This window comes from Halichoeres trimaculatus, unplaced genomic scaffold, assembly GCF_033239565.1.
Source record: "Halichoeres trimaculatus isolate MK-OKI-2021-1 unplaced genomic scaffold, fHalTri1.1 fHalTri1_scaffold_8, whole genome shotgun sequence".
Classification (NCBI taxonomy): Eukaryota; Metazoa; Chordata; class Actinopteri; order Labriformes; family Labridae; genus Halichoeres; species Halichoeres trimaculatus.
The window spans coordinates 12,991,858-13,009,513 of NW_027437186.1; the positions used below are offsets into that span (position 1 = coordinate 12,991,858).

At 39.8% G+C, this 17,656-nt stretch overlaps 1 protein-coding gene across 2 annotated transcripts; it reads left to right on the forward strand.

The window, feature by feature from the left end:
* The first annotated feature begins 594 nt into the window (after window positions 1–594).
* Window positions 595–17,571, forward strand: LOC141795423 (RING finger protein 122-like). Of its 2 annotated transcripts, none has more exons than XM_074676292.1 (6): window positions 595–1,611; window positions 8,003–8,159; window positions 10,323–10,365; window positions 10,457–10,498; window positions 12,184–12,266; window positions 13,034–17,571. In XM_074676292.1, the coding sequence occupies exons 2-6, from the start codon at window positions 8,050–8,052 to the stop codon at window positions 13,152–13,154; spliced, it is 399 nt and encodes a 132-aa protein (XP_074532393.1). In that variant the 5' UTR covers window positions 595–1,611; window positions 8,003–8,049; the 3' UTR covers window positions 13,155–17,571. The 2 variants fall into 2 exon arrangements, with proteins under 2 accessions (XP_074532393.1, XP_074532392.1); XM_074676291.1 differs by having other exon boundaries at window positions 595–1,597.
* Window positions 17,572–17,656: the final 85 nt, after the last annotated feature.

The following is a 17,656-nucleotide window of genomic DNA, read 5'->3' on the forward strand; positions in this document are numbered from 1 at the left end:
TTTTAGATATGTGCTGAGGGCAACCTTGATTAAGGTCCCCCTGAAAAAGAACCAGGCGTCACCTTGAGGTACCCATCATTCTTGCCATGAATCCACTTTTCAGTACAGTAAAAAATAAACACATTTTTGTATTTTTACATCAGCACAAACTGATTTTTCACCTAGTGAACTTTAAGCATTTGTGTCCCCTGAGGGTGAGGGGTACTTTGTTCTGGATGAACAGATTAATATTCCACTTTTAAATCACATTATTTCACTAGCTGTTATTGATCAACCCTGCAACCATCATGTGATCAACCAAATTTCCTCATAACTGTCGTATCATGGCCTGTTTCCACATCTGCCTGTCTGCCATCTGCTCAGCAGCTACTTCAATAATAGCTTGCAGCTGCAGAGGAAGGAGGGGAGGTGTGTGTGTGTGTGTGTGTGTGTGTGTGTGTGTGTGTGTGTGTGTGTGTGTGTGTGTGTGTGTGTGTGTGTGTGTGTGTGTGTGTGTGCGCTTGTCAGAGAGGCGAGAGGTAAAGGGAGGGCAGGCAGGCAGGGAGGGAGAGACAGAGAGGGAGGAAGAAGGAAGGAGGGGGCGGTGAAAGCAGAGCTGTGATGCAGACGACGAATCACATGAGCAGGGATCTGTTTACAAACTGAGCCACAGACGAGAAGTGGAGAGAGCAGAGGCGAGGAAGGAGAGAGAAAGAGAGGAAGACAGAGAATGTGAGAAAGAGAAAGAAGAAAGAAAAACTCAGCCGAGCAGAGTAGAGGACACATGAACACAGTGTAAGCCTGTGTTATGTTCCTTCCTGTGTTCTTTGTTTTGAGGGACACATGAGACAGGACGACTGAGGCTGGCTCTCTGCAGGTTTGCTCGTCTGTTTGGCTCGTGCTGCTGGGAAACCCATCCATGTCCTTTCCTTTGTCTCTCCATAATTGGCCACGGAGAGATTTCACTACAAGAAAGGAGGACAGCAAGAAGACGTGGAGATCAAAAAGGAGAGGACAGAGGGTGGAGGAGAAAAAAGGAACAGGAGGAAAACAGAGGGAGAGAGACTTGTGATGATGTTTTGAAAGGAGACAGAGCAATATAAAGACAGACTTCACCCCTCCAAAGGTATATCACTAACTGCTGCATGGGATTTGGAGAATATGATCTTATTCTCAGTGACATTGGTGTGTTTTCATCCTCAAGACTCACAGGTTCGTCTGTAGGACTGCTCTCTTTGTCTGTCAGTGAAGATAACAAAGGAACACTTCTGTCTCTGACTCATTTGGGAGTTTCAAATCTCAAATCATGAGGATGTTTGTGACATATTTGTGGGAGTTAATCATCTCAACAGACTGAAGTCTCATTTTTACAGTGATATCACCTTGAGGAGTTTCTGGCCAGGTTTGCTTACTGCAAACCATGTGGAGTTAACTCATCGCACTTCCACTCAACCATCTAACAGGGAGAACCAGTCTGAATGTCTGAGAAGTGACGAGCAGGTTTAAACTTGCTCCTTTGTGAGAGACAGCTTTTGAAGAGGTCACAACCTGCAAAGATTTTGTGGGTTTGCCGACCAAACATCTGCACATTTGATGCATCCTGTCCAGTGGTGCAGTGGTAAGTGTCTGGAGGTTGGTTTCACCTTTTGTTTGTTCTTTGAAACCATTGACAGTGGATAAAAATATGAACAGGCCCTTTGCAATGTCAACTGCTTTACTGTGAGGGAAAATTTAAAAGCTAGTTTTAGCTTTTTTCTTTTTCTTTTTCTCAAAGTAAAAAGTGATAATGTTTAGAGGAGAGGGTGTGTGCTGCATTTCTATCATGGTTGAAGGGTGTCATTTTGTTATTCAAATGTCTTAATCAGACTTTAGTTAACCAAGTGACATCATGCAAGTTTAAGGAAGTTTACTGATAAACTATCATTCTACGATAGATAACACTAACCCCTGCTGGCCTTCAGGAAGAATGCAGGTCTTAGGAACTTCTAAATTAGCTTCATTTCATCAGCAGCTACATCAAAAAGTGGCTCCTATGTGCCATACTCCACGCTTAATGCTGCAAATAAAGAACCGTATAGGTTTCTCTGATATGTCTTAAAACCATCGAAATGACATTAAAATTATTTAGTCTAGCTATAGTGGCTAGCCTGTTAGCCTCACCACTGTAGCTACTCAGAGCAGGTGATAGCAGATAAAACAATCCTACATGAACAAGCCATCGCTAAAACAGCTCATGCTAACTGGTTAGTTGTTTATTGTATTCCCTCAGAGTATTTCCCAGGTTGCAACCTCCAGTCTAAAAGTATGAGACAAAGCGGAAGTGTTAAAATCTGCAGTTCGTCAAGTATCCACTTGAGGCTGGCTCCAGAAGTACTAGAAACCACTTACACACCAAGCCAAAGGAAGCCATTTTCACAGTGGAAATGAACATGTTAACAGCCTAGTACAAAAAAAATCCCCCGTCGGAATGAAATAGAATAGAGTAAATAGGTGTGAGCTCCGTTAGCCATGACTGTGAATAACATAATGCGACTCTGCTCTCTGGTATTCCCTCTGGTGCTGGGTTAGCATGGTTAGCTTGTCCATCTTACTAAAGATCGAGGCTACATGACCCATAATACTGGATGGAAGGACAAGCGGATGTCATCTTTTCTTTGTTCACACCACAGCCCAGCATGTTGTCCTTGCATCCTCCTCAGCTCGTGGGGAACATTGGGCCTAGCACTGGGTCACCATGCTACAGGCTAACAGCTGATCTTGTGTGTAGACTATGTGGCCATGGTTACATGCAGTATCTCAGAAGCAAAAAAAGTAAAAAAAAAAAAAAAAAAAAAAGTTTTGTGTCAATGACTGAGAGCTGGGATGGGATTTCATCCAGCCACAGGTTGGATGTGGAACTGTTAATCTGCTGTCAGAAACTCTGACTGGCTGCGGTGGTCAGGCTAACAAGCTGGCAGGGCAAGGCGAAGGCAAAATTCTTCCAAAGACAGCCTGTCCAGGGTGTACCCTGCCTCTCCCCCTATGACAGCTGGGATAGGCTCCAGGCTCCAAAGGGGATAAATGGTAAATTTAATGGATGGATGGATTATTAAAGAGCCGAACAATCAAACTGTCATCATACCTTTGAAAACATACAAGAGAAATGCCCAGCTCTTTTTTTTTTTTAATTTTAATGACAAATAGAACAAATTAGTGATGCAGTATGAGCCATCCAGCTTTATTTGTATAACACCTTTCAAAACAAAGTTATAACACACAACTAAGAAAACATACATAAAACATTTTAAACAATATTTAAAACAATGTATAAGATGTAAAAGGTAAAAAAAAAAAAAAAAGAGGCAAAAAGACGTGGTTTTATGGAAAGATTTGAGGAATGATACTGAGTTTGCCCGCTGGAGATCCTTTAGCAGGTCGTTCCAAAGCTTGGGGCCTGAACAGCAAAGGCTCAGGCACCTTTTGTAGCCAGTCTGGAAAGGTATGAGTAAAAGACCCTACCTATCACTCTAACTATTCCCTCAATCACTGCTTGACTTAATGCTTTTAACTCAGTCTGTACAAGCTCATAACACAAGCTTTTTTGCTTTCATCACAAACACCCCCAAAATAAAAAATGAATCAATGAATGAATAAAAAAATAAATTAAATGATCATATATATATAATTAAACCACACTAAAACTCCTGATTGCCTACTTCTTCTTTTAAAACTGGGGTCAGTGGTTAAATGGTGCAATCTTGCATTGCTTTTTATTTTTTTTATTTTTTTGATAAATAACACAAGTGAAAAGATAATCTAATAATTATGAGAACAGTTTTAAAATACTGTTATCTGGATTTTTTTTTCAACAAAAATATGTTTTAAAAGGCAAAGCTTACATTTCCTTGGCGACAGTCATGTCCCCACAGCATACATTTGCACAATGGCCAACCTTTTAGGACTCCACTATCAATGATTCACTAACTCCGTGCTAAGATTACAGCTGCCTCCCCCTTCACCCAAACCCTATCTCACTGCACTCCACCTTCTCCGTCATATGCAATGTCCGGCTGTGACCTTGGCACATTAAGAAGAATCACTTGTTAACCAGGAGGCCAGCGCCACAGTGTACAACTGGATGCAATCCTACATTTTTGCATTTTACTGCTTGCGTTTCATTTTCAGCCCCGAAAACTTAAAAAAAAAGAACTTGAAGAAAATTAAGTAACACAAATTCCTGAGTGATGCTGCTCTGTTCAAATGAGAGTGCTCTCACATTTGGGAAAGGTGAGCTTTAAACTGCAGGAACAAAAACCTGAAGTAACAAGAATATCTCTGTTTATAGCTGATCACTTTAAATTCATCCCATAAAGATTTTACTTTACATTTCTTTTCCTTTTGACTGTCACTTTGAGCTCTTTACAATGGCTGTATTCAAAGCACAAGATGGACATGAGACAGTGTTGGATGAGTCTTTTTAGACCAATAACTAGAAGCATGTACTGTTTACCTACAGAGTAATTCGTCCAGACACACTAATGATCCTTTCACAAAGGTGAACAGCTTAGACTGTTCAAATTTAGTGGCCATTAATAGAGGTGCGAAAAAATATTTATACGGCAATATATTATGATACATTGACCTCTAGTACAAAACCAATACTTCAACTCTTTAAAATGATTTTTTTTGTGAAAGTAAAATTCATATTTTAGCCAAGATGGAAGTAAAATACGGCTTCCTCACCTCTACTATGGTAGATGGTGCTGAAGAGCTCCTCTGCTGTATGTTGCCCATAGACTGTATGAGAAATATAATCTTAAAGTATATTTAGAATATTTTATTTTTAAATTATTGTGGGGTTTGATGCTAAAGACATCAGTGTTTTCTCTTTATATTGGGTCAGTTGTTTTAAAATCTTTTATAATTTCATTTTTTTACAGTGCGGTGGACTGATAAAATCATAGCCATGGAAACTTTTTTGTGCAGCATCAGAGTTTTAATGAGAAACAATGGTTACACCAACTGACGTTCATCGGTTACACTAACTGACCACATCTTTCCCCCAGTAAATTACTGGCAGTAATTTCTTTGCAACATTAATTGTGTCACAGTAGTTCAAGAGACAAACTTGATGCACTTTATGTTTTCAAGTGTAAACTGCATTTTACTTTCAGTATCACAAAAACAATAAAATAGAAAACTTATTTTCAATCAAATCGTTTTGACTTAATTTTTCCATTCAATTTTGTGAAGTATTGTGTTATTTACATACATCATCTCTTTTTTCTTAGTTAACTGAAAAAATTTGCAATACTACTATCGTATCCCTACTATCGACAAGGAGTAGAGTTACAGTAATACAACATCATTTAAAAAATATGCCACAGATCCTGGATCATGTGACACAAAGTCATTGGTCAAAGCCTCTATAAGATGATTTATCTCCCTCCAGCTGCTTCAGTCTGCTTTTGAAAACATCTAGAGACCAGCTCACTTAAAACCAAATTTTCCTACGGCAAATTCCAGGCTGCAGGAGCAGAGGCCTGTCTGTTTTAGGCAGCACTTTGGGGTCAGAGAGCACAAGCAAGCTTTGTAACCAGGTCAAAGACTAAAGATCACGATTTTCAGCATTTCTCGAATGAAATAATCAGAGTGAAGAAGTTAAAAAATGCTTTAAGACTTGAGATTTTGTAATAAACCTCAGTGCTTGGATGAAGCATGCAGATATAAAACATCATCATCGACCAAAGTCGATGTGCAAGTTACTGAATATGAAGCTCAAAGGAAGAATCCTCAGGAGAATCATCAATAAGAAATCCTTTCTAAGAAGACATTTATATTTGGCTTGATCCTAGCCAAAACTGTGCCATATCATCACTTTATGTCACTGATGCATGAAAACGCTGAAACTTTATATGTACAGCATTCAAAATCAGAGACCAGTCAAATCCTAAAACGACCTTGACTCCATATTTTTAAAGATTTAATGTGATTTCACTCAGGATATCAGGTGTGCTTTTTGTATAGTTTACTTGTATTTTTAAAAGGCTGGGGTCAAAAAATATGCAGCCATTCTTAAAAAGTATTCAAGCAAAAGCATCCCAGTGTCCAGAGGTATTTTACAGGTAGTTTTCAGCATTACACTTAGGCTATGTTCACACTTCAGGCCTTAACGCTCATTTCCGATTTATTACTCATAACCAATTTTTCATTTGACTGTTCAAATCACCTTTTTAAATGTGGCTTGTCTGCCAACCAAGGCAAATTCGTGAGTAGATTGTTTTGAAAAGGAGGAAGAGGAGAAGGAAATTGACCTCCACCTCTATTTTTGGCTATATTCACACACCAGTTAAAAGTAACCTAAAACAGATTTTTATCACTCACCTGTACTGTGTGAACAGCACAAGTCACACTGAATCGGACGTTTTTGAATCAACTTTAACTTCAGATATAGAACTGGATCAGATACACATCAGATTTTTTTGAAGGTTACTGTACTCTGAACAGCCAGGTCGCATTTAATGCAACTTTGACATCATTCTGTAGCAGAAGTAACGCTCGCTCATTGAACATAGACATGGAAGAGAGCACAGATGGAGTCGGGAGGGGCGGAGAGAAGAGTGCACATAGAAAAGTGAAAGTGAAACTTAAGCCTGCATTCCTGTTTGTTGCGGAGAGCTAGGAAAGAAACAGGCGGGGATCAAACAGGCGGCAAAGAAAGCCCAAATAAGCAACTACACTTGACAAAACATGCCCTGAAACACCTGGGGTCTTGTTTGTTTCCTTAAACACCATTCATTAATTAATGTTCAAGTGAGCATATGGGTCTGCAGACAGGTCTCATTTATTTATGTAATGTGAACAATCAAACAAAAGAAACTAGATTTGAGCAATAAATTGGATTGGGCATTAAGGACTGCAGTGTGAATGTAGCCCAAGACACCTGTATCTGACTGAAAAAAAATATATATATATATATATATATATATATATATATATATATATATATATATATATATATATATATATATATATATATATATATATATAGTGCTAGTGCTATGAGAAGGTTTTTTTTACTGAATTACAAAAATACAATGTAGGCCAAGCTTAAAGATTACCAAAACTTCTCTTTATAAAACAAGTTCTGCTCACCTTGTCAGGAATCTAATTTACACAACTGCCCATTACCCTAAAAGTTACAAGTGGAGTCATTTTATCTATCCCTTATAGAAAGATTTTTAGTGGTACTGTAGAGCTTCAATCCAACGTAAGCGATAGTCTTATTGCAGTAGCAGTTAAGCAGCTGTGAGGAACTGTCAAAGCCACTGAGAGTTAGCGATCAGGTTTGAGTAGTTTGGGAACAATAGACAGAAAGAGTCAAACAGTGGCTCTACAGTCCTATTAAATTACACACAATGATTCCAGTTTAAATAGTGTGACTGCATGTACTAATGAATTTATACGGATTCACATTCTTCAAATATCATGTTTCAAACAACATTAACCCACTTTATGTTGAGCAACATCTATTTGTCTGTGTGACCCCTGCAGACTTCTCAAGCGTCACATGATGTAAATTACATTCCTGACATTACAGTCTGCAGCTTTGTTCACTGACAGCCTGCATGTGGGGAAAATGGAAACAGTCATATTTTCACGATCATTTAAAAACATGAGCGTGGATTTGCGTTATCATCAACATGTGTTTGAATGAGTGCATTGTTCTTTCTGTGAACCATGACTGGTTTTGATTCAGTTTTTCTGAAATTTTATGTGCTGATATGATGCAAAGAAATAGCTCAGAAATGTTTGTGTATATTAGATCTAAATCCTCTTCATTGTGTCAGATGTTTAAAGTTTGCATTAATAAATGTCAGGATACAAATTCATATTTGATTAAAACTTCAAAATACTGTGAAAAAGCTTTTTGTGCGTCCAGGAGTTTCAGTGTCATCCACTGTGATTGCTTTGGCTGTACTGAAGCAACTCTGTTATATGAGTATATACGAAGCCAAACAATGTTGCTTTATGTTCTCCTCAGGGTGTCTGTGCGATCTCGGCTTACAAAACGTCGACCCATACTGCAAGATGTCGTCTGAAGAGCTCTTTCACCTCCCGCTCAACGTCTACATCATCGTGCTGGGCATCGGACTTTTCATCCTCATGCTCAGCCTCATCTTCTGCTGCTACCTGTTCAGGTACAAAGACAGAGTTAGGGCTGAGTCAGATGGGTCGTTATGACCTGGTGTCAACATGCATTCTGGGTGATCTGATCGAAGATTAAATCTTACCAATCTGCTCTGTTTGAAAACACCTGACCTTCTTACTTATATCTGTGGAGTGTTAGACATTTTTCTGATGAAGTGCAGCAAAAAGTCGAGTTGAGTCAATAGTACAAGCACGCAATGCAGTCATGGGATCAAGCAGCAAAAATAAATTGAAGATAACTCCTTGCTTTTCTTCAGAGCCTATCAGATCCTGTCCAATACCGTGACATCTTTTAGATAAGTAGTTAAGTTAATGCTGGTGTGCGTTGTATGTAAATATGTGCATGTCAATTTGGAAAGTCCCTGTTTGTCTGAGCTGGTTTAATATTCATACCTGTGGTGAAATAACTACTATGACAGTGACCTGTGAGTGTTTCCTGCATTTTCAAGTCACAGCAGAAGGAGAGAAGCTAAATATACCAGTTTGAGCTCTCTTTAAATAGAAAGACTGAAATCTGCTGTGTAAATAGTAATACGCCTCCTTGGTGCATCTGGCTCTGGGCATGAAAGAGGACACACTGGTTGGTGGGTTTGATTTTATACCCAAAACTCAACAAAGGTTAGTCCAGGGACTTAATCTTTCTAGACCCACACCTCTCTTAGCACCCAGATTATGCCCCCACCAGGGCTTATTATGGTAATGATAAGATTTTATTGATTGATGGTGTTTAACACCAAATGTCAAAATTGTTTGTTTTTTGTTGTACAGCATTTCACCAATTGCACATTGCCTTGTTAGTGCCCTTTTTGGTAAAATGAAGCCAAGCTTTTGATCACTTCCATCTCTCAGCCGTTGTCTTGGAAATTCTGCTGCTGACTGATGAGCGTGATAGACAAGTGGCATGTCACATGACGTAGACGTAAGGTCAAGCCTCAGGCCTGATTTAAAGAATCTACAAGAGAATCGTCAACCATGATGATGTCAATGCATTGAATCATAACTAATTGATTTTTAACAGGAACCAGTTATTGATACCAATCCCTAGAGCTTCACTTAGAGCCATCCTCTTTCGATTCAATCATCCCTCCTGGATGAGCAGTGCAGGACCATATATCATATAAGCGTATGCTGTGGTGTCTCAGATCTTTAACCTTTAACCTGAAGCACATACCAAGAGTTGTTTTTTAAACATCTCTTCTATTGTTTTCCTTTTCACCCATCCTTCCTCTTATGCAATAGTCTGTGATATTCTACATTTCACTTTTAACAATCCAGAGAATGCATGAACTCTGAACTTTGAAGTGGCATGCTAATTGGGTGTGTTCATTTCTGTCAGATGGTTTAGAGCTGTAGTAGAGGAGAACAAAAAGTCTACCTTATTCTTAGCATCGAATTTAAGTGTCATAAGTTAATTGGTATCAAAATAGTTTGGTTTATTTAAAAAGTGGAAATGCTTTTTGACTCAGGAACTGAATTTTAATTCACAAAAACAACGTCAGTGTAGTCAAAGCTGATATTCATAATTCAGATTCTACGTTTCAGTGGATCTTCAGATCAGTGGATCATGTCAACTGCAGGAGCCACTAATGAAATAACATGGAAACACACCATGATTCATTTGATATTTGACAGAACTCAAAGCTTTAAGTGAAAGCTGCTTTAGGCTCCAACTGTTTATTGCAGTGTCTGCTGCAAACTTCTGGGATTTCTGGAAAAACCTGCTCTGATATTTACCCTAACTTAGAATATGTTCCACTGCCACACAGAAAACATGGAACAACAAATTGTGAACGTGTGAAGTTTATGCATTTACTGATGGCAAAGATGCTTCAATTCTAGTGTAAAATTCTTTGGAAGATTTTTGGTCTGATAAAACTCACCCACATGAGCAGCATAAGGAAAGTTCCTCTTCCTAATCAGAGGTTTCAGATGCCGGCACGTTTTGCAGAGTGGCCCAGCCCTGCTCGTGCCGAACATTGCACGCTCTTACTTGACTTTGAAATGATCAGGATTCCTGGGCTGTTTAAATCTCAGCTGATTCATGCAGCATGACAGGACCTGTCCCAAACAAAACACATTTGGAGCCACTTGGCAGACAGGAAAAAATGTACGACCTCAGTTGCAGCATAATTAATTTGTTCTTATGCTTTCAGGCTGAGGCGACAAGGCTCCAGAGAACAATATGGATACAATGAGGTAAAGTGGTCATTTTACATCCTGGTGCTTTTTTACTCAGAATACATTACTTCGTTTCTGAGTGTATTTAAAAATCTTTTCTTATCAACAGGTTGTTTTGAAAGGAGCTGGGAAGAAGCTGAGCCTTCTTGGTGTAAGTTTCCTGAGCAGTTTGGTGTGAATGTGATGAACTCTGATAGCCTGTGCAAAACAAAAAGAGTAAAGCTCAAAAACAGAGCGCTGTGGAAAGACTGAGTGATGGCTTTAATGCTATAAGGAGCTACAGAAAGTTTAAACAAGGTATTTTACAACTGATGATGGGGATTTGAATTGAATTGAATTGAATTGAATTGAATTGAATTGAATTGAATTGAATTGAATTGAATTGAATTGAATTGAATTGAATTGAATTGAATTGAATTGAATTGAATTGAATTGAATTGAATTGAATTGAGGGCTGCACGGTGGTGCAACGGTTAGCGCTGCAGCCTCACAGCAAGAAGGTCACCGGTTCAATTCCCCACCTCAGCCGGTGGGTCTTTCTGTGTGGAGTTTGCATGTTCTCCCCGTGCATGTGTGGGTTCTCTCCAGGTACTCCGGCTTCCTCCCACAGTCCAAAAACATGCTTACCAGGTTAATTGGTCACACCAAATTGTCCCTAGTTGTGAGTGTGTGTGTGCATGGTTGTCTGTCTATGTGTCAGCCCTGCGATTGACAGGCGACCAGTCCAGGGTGTACCCTGCCTCTCGCCCAATGATTGCTGGGATAGGCTCCAGCCACCCGCGACCCTAAACAGGATAAGCGGTATAGAAAATGGATGGATGAATTGAATTGAATTGAATTAAAGATAAATACATACACTCTGCTCCATATATTAATCTCCAAGTCAAATGTCTGAAAATACTGTTAAAAATTTATCAGATGTTTAAGGTGAGATATGTTCATTTAAAAACTGATGCTAGCAACATGTTTCTAAAAAAGTTGAGATAAGGACGATAAGACACGATAACAATGGTGAATGCCAAACAAAAATGGCGGAAGGTCTACCAACCAATGAGGTTAATGTGAAACTGGTTGGTAATTGATTGAAAAAAAAAAAAAAAAAGAAGAAGAAGTGTTTCAGAAAGGCTGAGTCTGTCATGAGTAAAGATGAGAGGAAGTTCATTACCCCTTAAGAGACTATGTGAGAAAATAGTTCAGCAATCTCAGAATCTTCAGCTTAGAGTTGCAAAGAGTTTGATCATTTAGGGGACACCAGGGACAGTTGTAACACAATTCCACAAATCAGGAACAAGATAGGAATCACATGATTTACTCCTAATGTGCACAGTTCAATCCATAGTTCACATGTAAAGGAAGTAGAGCCCTGGAGTGGACATAGCTAAATTTGCAAATTTGTGAGGAAAAACATAATTTTGAGGTGAGAATTTTTATTTATTTTATGCCATACCCCCCCGTGTTACAGTTGACGTGGACTATTGGGTCAAATGTAACATTTCACTCTTTGTGTTTCAGATTAGGCTATTTGTTTTCTGTTTGTGTTGCACAGGCAATTTATAGGCCATTAATTAGCAGACACTTGAAGCTAGGTTATACAGTAATTTGAAGACAGTGGGTTAAAAGATCTCAAAGTTGGAGACAAAAATGTCGAAAATGTTACAACTATCCCCGGTCTCCCCTACAGTGCATCATATATCGTAAAAATCTCTGTACAAAAGGGCCAAGACATAAAACCAGTAATGGATAGCTGTGACCTTTAGACTCTCCAGTAGCAAGTATTATCATATTTGCCTTAGGAAAATCTTTCGATCTCACCAGCGTGTATTTCCTTTATTCCAGCAAACATGTGCGGTGTGTTTAGAAGAGTTTCGCAGTCGGGACGAGCTTGGGGTCTGTCCATGTTCACACGCTTTTCACAAGAAGTAAGTTTTTCAAACCTTGCTTGATGAATACTTGCTGTTTACATCAGGTTCAGAAGTTTTATCTAGTTTTGTTCGATTAACAAATGACAAATCAAACATATTCATTTGAATCATCCTTTTTCTAAACCTCAAACTTTAAACCTAAACTGTTCTCTAAAGTTGCAGTCAATTGAAAAACAATTTGTCTGCTGTTTTATAGATTTGTTTTTGTGCGACCAGGCTGATTTTATTGATCCATATTTTATCTCCAGGAACAGCCTGAGTGTCTGCAGCTCCGTGGTTAGTGGCTCCAAATGCCTCTCTCTTAAAACCACAAAAATATAACCCAGCCTTGATGTCCTCATATTTTGCCTCCTCAATGAGCCTAATGTTGAGGAACCAGCCCAGAGGAGTGAGTCATAGATTCCTTTCTGTGATTGATTCCTGCCTTCGAGTTCACAGCTGGAGCACACAGAGAAAAAGTCAGATACTGAGTGTTTTTTTTTTCTTTTTTTTTCCACGAAGCATTGCAGAAAATGACAAGCAAATTCCTCACAACATGTGTCTTTGCATGTGTGAACATGAGAACGCTCTCTGTATCTGCCCTGCAGCTGAGGTGGGACACTGACAACAAAGCTTTGAAACCGGTTTTTCTTTCTCACTTTCTCTGTCCCAAGCCTCAGTTTTTTGGATTCCTGAAGTTTCAGCACAAGCTCCCCTGCTCACACCAGGTCACTACCTCCTTGTTTAAGATAAAACAGCTGAATTTGTCTTTGCATCTTTTTCAGGTGTTTGCTTAAATGGCTAGAGATCCGCAGTGTCTGCCCCATGTGCAACAAGCCCATATGTCGCCTCCAGCCCGACCCCCCACAAGCTCCCGAGCAGCCACAGAGTCTCCTGGAGGTCTGAGAGGAGGACACGTGTTCAGCAGCACCTCGGGCTCCCACCAAGGAGACTCCTGTTTCAATATCCCAACAACAGATTGTAGTTCTGGTATTGCAAACATTCTCAACCGGCAAAGATGCTCTAGAGGTAAAATTATAAACTGACTGAGCTGGATCACGAGTGGGTGAGATTTCAACTCTGAGACCACTGAGTGTAAATAGGGATGTATGGTGTGCCTCAACCTCCACATGTTGTAGAAAAAGTGAAGCCAAAATGTCCCAGTGTGACAGGCTCAGACATTGTGTGCATTCATAGTTGAAGCCTGTGGTGTATGGATCAGAATTAGGAAGCCGCAGTGTCATTGTCCCACTCCTCCACAAACGAAACCAAAACACGTATGAAAAGTTAAATAATTCAGACCTAAATGTTTATTATATGTTTTCTCTCACCAGTTGTCCTCCACTCGTTTGACTGTTATTTAAAACATAGTCAGACTCAGACACAAGTCATTCTGAGGAGAACTTACGACAACAACATGTTTGAGACATGTTTTGGTTTCATAATTTGACTCTCTGAACACATGGAAAGAAGCTTTATGACCTAAACTGCTACAAGCCAAAGGTTTTGGCTTTACTTTTGGAGGAGCTTTTTGTCATCCACCTCTTATGATGATGGCCTTTTTTTTTTTTTTGTCCGGTAAAGGCATAAAGTACTTGTTTGCAGATTGATGCCAGCATTCATGTCTACAAACTCCTGCCACTTTTGGTGTGTGAATGACAAGAAGGCTGAAAACAGAATTATCTCAGATTTTGTGCGCTTCAGTCGCTCCATTAATCCAATAAATGTGTTTTTAACAATGACAGCTTCAGACTGTTGATCTAATGGTGGGAATACACCAGATCTGTCTCCGTCCCATGTCCACATATCTGGTTTCTCCACATCACTTTGGGCAGTAAAAGCTCACCTATTGACTCCCAGCTCCGCTCATTATATCAGTTTGTTGGTAAAGCATGACTCAATACAATCTGGTGTCCACACAGTATTTTATAATGAAGCCTTTAATCTGGTTTCAGAGCTGGACTTCCTATCCCACTTCATCTGTTCTGTGCAACTGGTCATGTCTCTGCTCCAGTAATAGAGGTCTTCAATCTCTTATCTAGAGGGCTAAAACCTGCTGGAGCTGAGACACAGTACAAAAACAGAGCCAGTTTGATTTGACCATAGACTGTGTAAAACATGGACATAGTCTCCCCGACGTCACCGGTCCGTTTTTGAAACGGAAAATGAAGCACATCGGCTAAAGCAGCCATATTGGTAGTGGCATGGGCTTCCGTTGCTTCCGGAGCCAGCCCCAAGTGGACATTCGGGAAATAGCAGATTTTAGCACTTCCGCATTGTCTCATATTCTTAGACCGGAGGTTGCAGCTTGGATTTGACTCATAAACCTGTAAGATCCTGAGACCAGAGCTCATCTTCTGTCTGTGTTTTTCTGAAAGCTGAATCAAGCCTTTATCTTTTTCTTCAACCCACTGGACCCAGGGGCTGTGTTAACAAAACAACAGCAACAACAACAACAACAATAACACAAAGCTGCTGGACTGTGTTTACATGCGGTGCAAAATATTGGTTAGTGGGCATCTTAAGCCCATGCTTGTGCAGCAATGGACTGAACTGCTGTGTTCTTCACAGTAAAATTACTGTCTGTGTGAGAGGAGTCTGAGGGCTTCAAGAGAGAAATAGAGCAGCTTTTCTCATTTCTGAACTATTAAAAGGTGCAGAGTATACCGCCATGCAGGGGTGTAGTGGCACCGCACATAGGATGCCTATATGTCTGGGACCATGTTGTATCCTTACTGTATTTAGACCCCAGGAAGAGCAGCGGCTTCAGTGGTAGCAGCTAATGGGGATCCGATGAAATAAATAAATAAATAAATAAATAAATGTCGACATGACCCATGCGTGACTAACATGTAACCACCATGGCTCCTCCTGTTAGAAGTTTACATTGTGTCAATGAACTGTTAAACACAAGATCACAAGCCTTATTAATAATTTGATGAAGATCAGCCTCTCGTCATGATGCCGGTGTTCTGAATATAAAAAACATGATCAATGATACTGCACTAAAAGGTCTCTAAAGGTAAGGCCAATATTCAATCTCCTCATTTCGAAAAAAAAGAAAAAAAAGTCATGGTGTTTCCAGCACTACCTGAATGCCACCATGTTTGGACAAACTGCAATATAAGTGTTTCAGTTAGTTAATGTTGTGGCAAAAATACACCAGGTGTGTCTGCAGTTGGTCTCTACTCTGTCATGCCAATAGATCAGACAGGTTTCCATTCAGTCAATCTGTCAGCTTACACTGGATCAGTGTGGCTGGTCTGTCATGTCGCAGGTAATACGCAGCCATCCTAATTTTGCTGGACACTTGAGCTGTGATACATAAATTCAGCATAGGAAGCTACTTAAAAACACCCAGTGACTTTAAAAATAAAACAAACCGTGTCAAAATCAGTTCGTATATAGCTTGACTATGACGACAAATGGACATAGTGGGTCTGGACCAGGAGTCAACAGGTTTGAGGTTTCACAGCCCAACATGAATGAACAGAGACTTATCAGTTGAGTGGGATGCGTGGTAACTCCTCGGTCTGTGACTGCAACTGTCAGTCAGTCATGCCGCTTGCCGGACTGAACATGCAGCTGGTGTGAGTTCACTAACACTGTCATCACACAATGGAGCGGAGCCAGACTCCAGACGTATCTGGTGTATTGAGGCGTAAGACCAGATTTGTCTTGCATCACAGGAACTTCTTGTCCTTAAAGGACGTGGTGTCTTGAGCATCACTGAAGGAGGGAGTGAGCAAGGGGCTGTTTAACCCAGAGTTACCTAGTTATCACAAACTTCTCCTGATTTTGATTTTTTGTTTTCAGTCAAAACGATCAAGGTTGATTAAAAGCAAGGCATGAGGAATGAGCCATAGTTCCTTATCTTCAGGCTTTAGAAAGCTTGTTCTTGGACCTGTCAGACATCACAAACACTACTTTAACATGTTGATGAAATAATATTACAGCTATTGTTAACTGTATAAACTCTCTTAGCCTCAGGAGAATGTGGTTGAATTCATCCACTGAAAAACTTTTTTTGTTGACACGTACAGAGAAATAAAAGTTGTCATTTAGGTTCCAGTGTCCAAACTAAAACAATGATTTCTGCCTCCAGAGCAGCTCTGCCTCTCAGAAACGTTTGCATGGCTAACTTCAGTTTGGCTTTTTTCAGTTTGTTCCAAACTCACAGACAGACAAAGGCATGTAAACAGGATGGTTTCATTCACTTCAAATTTTCGAGCCCGGGGCTTAGAATTAAGGAGATTCAACCAGCAGATACCAGCTCTGAGGAAGCCAGGTCTTTGTCAGCTCATTGTTGACCCCGGTTTGTTGACACTAGGATGAAACTGCAGCTGTGGAAAGAAGCTTTAACTAATCAGAGCCATTGTAAACTTCAAGAATGAATGGTGTACATTCTGCACACAATTTTCCATTGTTTCCCAGTCCATCATCTCCATCCTACAGTGGTTTGCTTAGCTTAGAGACGCCCTTCATGGAAAGATGAGTCATATGGGGTCTGATACAAAAGACGACTACAGGCTTTTACATGTCTGTTCAGCTCGAATCATCATGATCCAGAAATACTGAATGGGATACTAACTGGGACACCTTAGAGTTTATTTTATTTCAGCTGAACCCAAAAAAGGCATTTTCTCAGCTTTAGTGTCTGTTGTCTTTTAAATGGGACCTTAACCTAAAATTTAAGTGTAAGGCTGATTACAAGGAGTCTTAAAGATAGCCATTAACACCAAGCATTTTAATGATTTTAAAAATTTCTAAGTCAGAAACAGGTTTTTTTTTTAATCTAAATTCTAAATGTGACAACCTGAGTCACCCCCTGCTGGTCATTGAAAAAAATGCAGGTTAAACAAACTTGAAGACTGGTTTTATTGGTCACCCTCAAGCCTCTGTCCACATTTATCCTCAGTCTAACGCCACATTTAACCTGATCAGCCACTAAAACTAAACAGTAATGTGGTTTTGTTGATTTCCAAGGTGACCTGTTGTGTCTCATACCTGGCTGCCAGTGAAAGATATCCTGTGTCGGTGATGGTAAAACATTTTGACTGTCATTTGTCAAATACTCAGATGTTATCTTTTCCGGTGGGACAGAACTATACGGACAGAAATCGAAGCTCTCAGCTTCTCAGATCTGCTCAGCGGTGAAGTGATAAAAATAGACTTACTGCACTGATACCGAGAGCCTGTTTGAGCTGGTTTCTTGTCTGAGAGAGGTGCACTATGAATTCTTTTCTGTGTATGTAATAAACCATGAGTACTGTGTATACTGTAAATGCTTACATGTTTTATGGCATTGAAATAAAAAATATAACCAGTGTTTTGATAAATCTGTTTCTACACGTTTTGCTTTTCTCAGACTTCAGAAACCTACTTTTCTACCTTTGTTGTGGTAGATG

Excerpts from the sequence above, each read along its gene's own strand:
- LOC141795423 (XM_074676291.1), top strand. The coding sequence starts at position 1,573 with ATGCATCCTGTCCAGTGGTGCAGTG. Across the intron at positions 1,598-8,002 it reads TCCTGTCCAGTGGTGCAGTG|GGTGTCTGTGCGATCTCGGC; the intron begins GTAAGTGTCTGG and ends TGTTCTCCTCAG. Across the intron at positions 8,160-10,322 it reads TTCTGCTGCTACCTGTTCAG|GCTGAGGCGACAAGGCTCCA; the intron begins GTACAAAGACAG and ends TTATGCTTTCAG.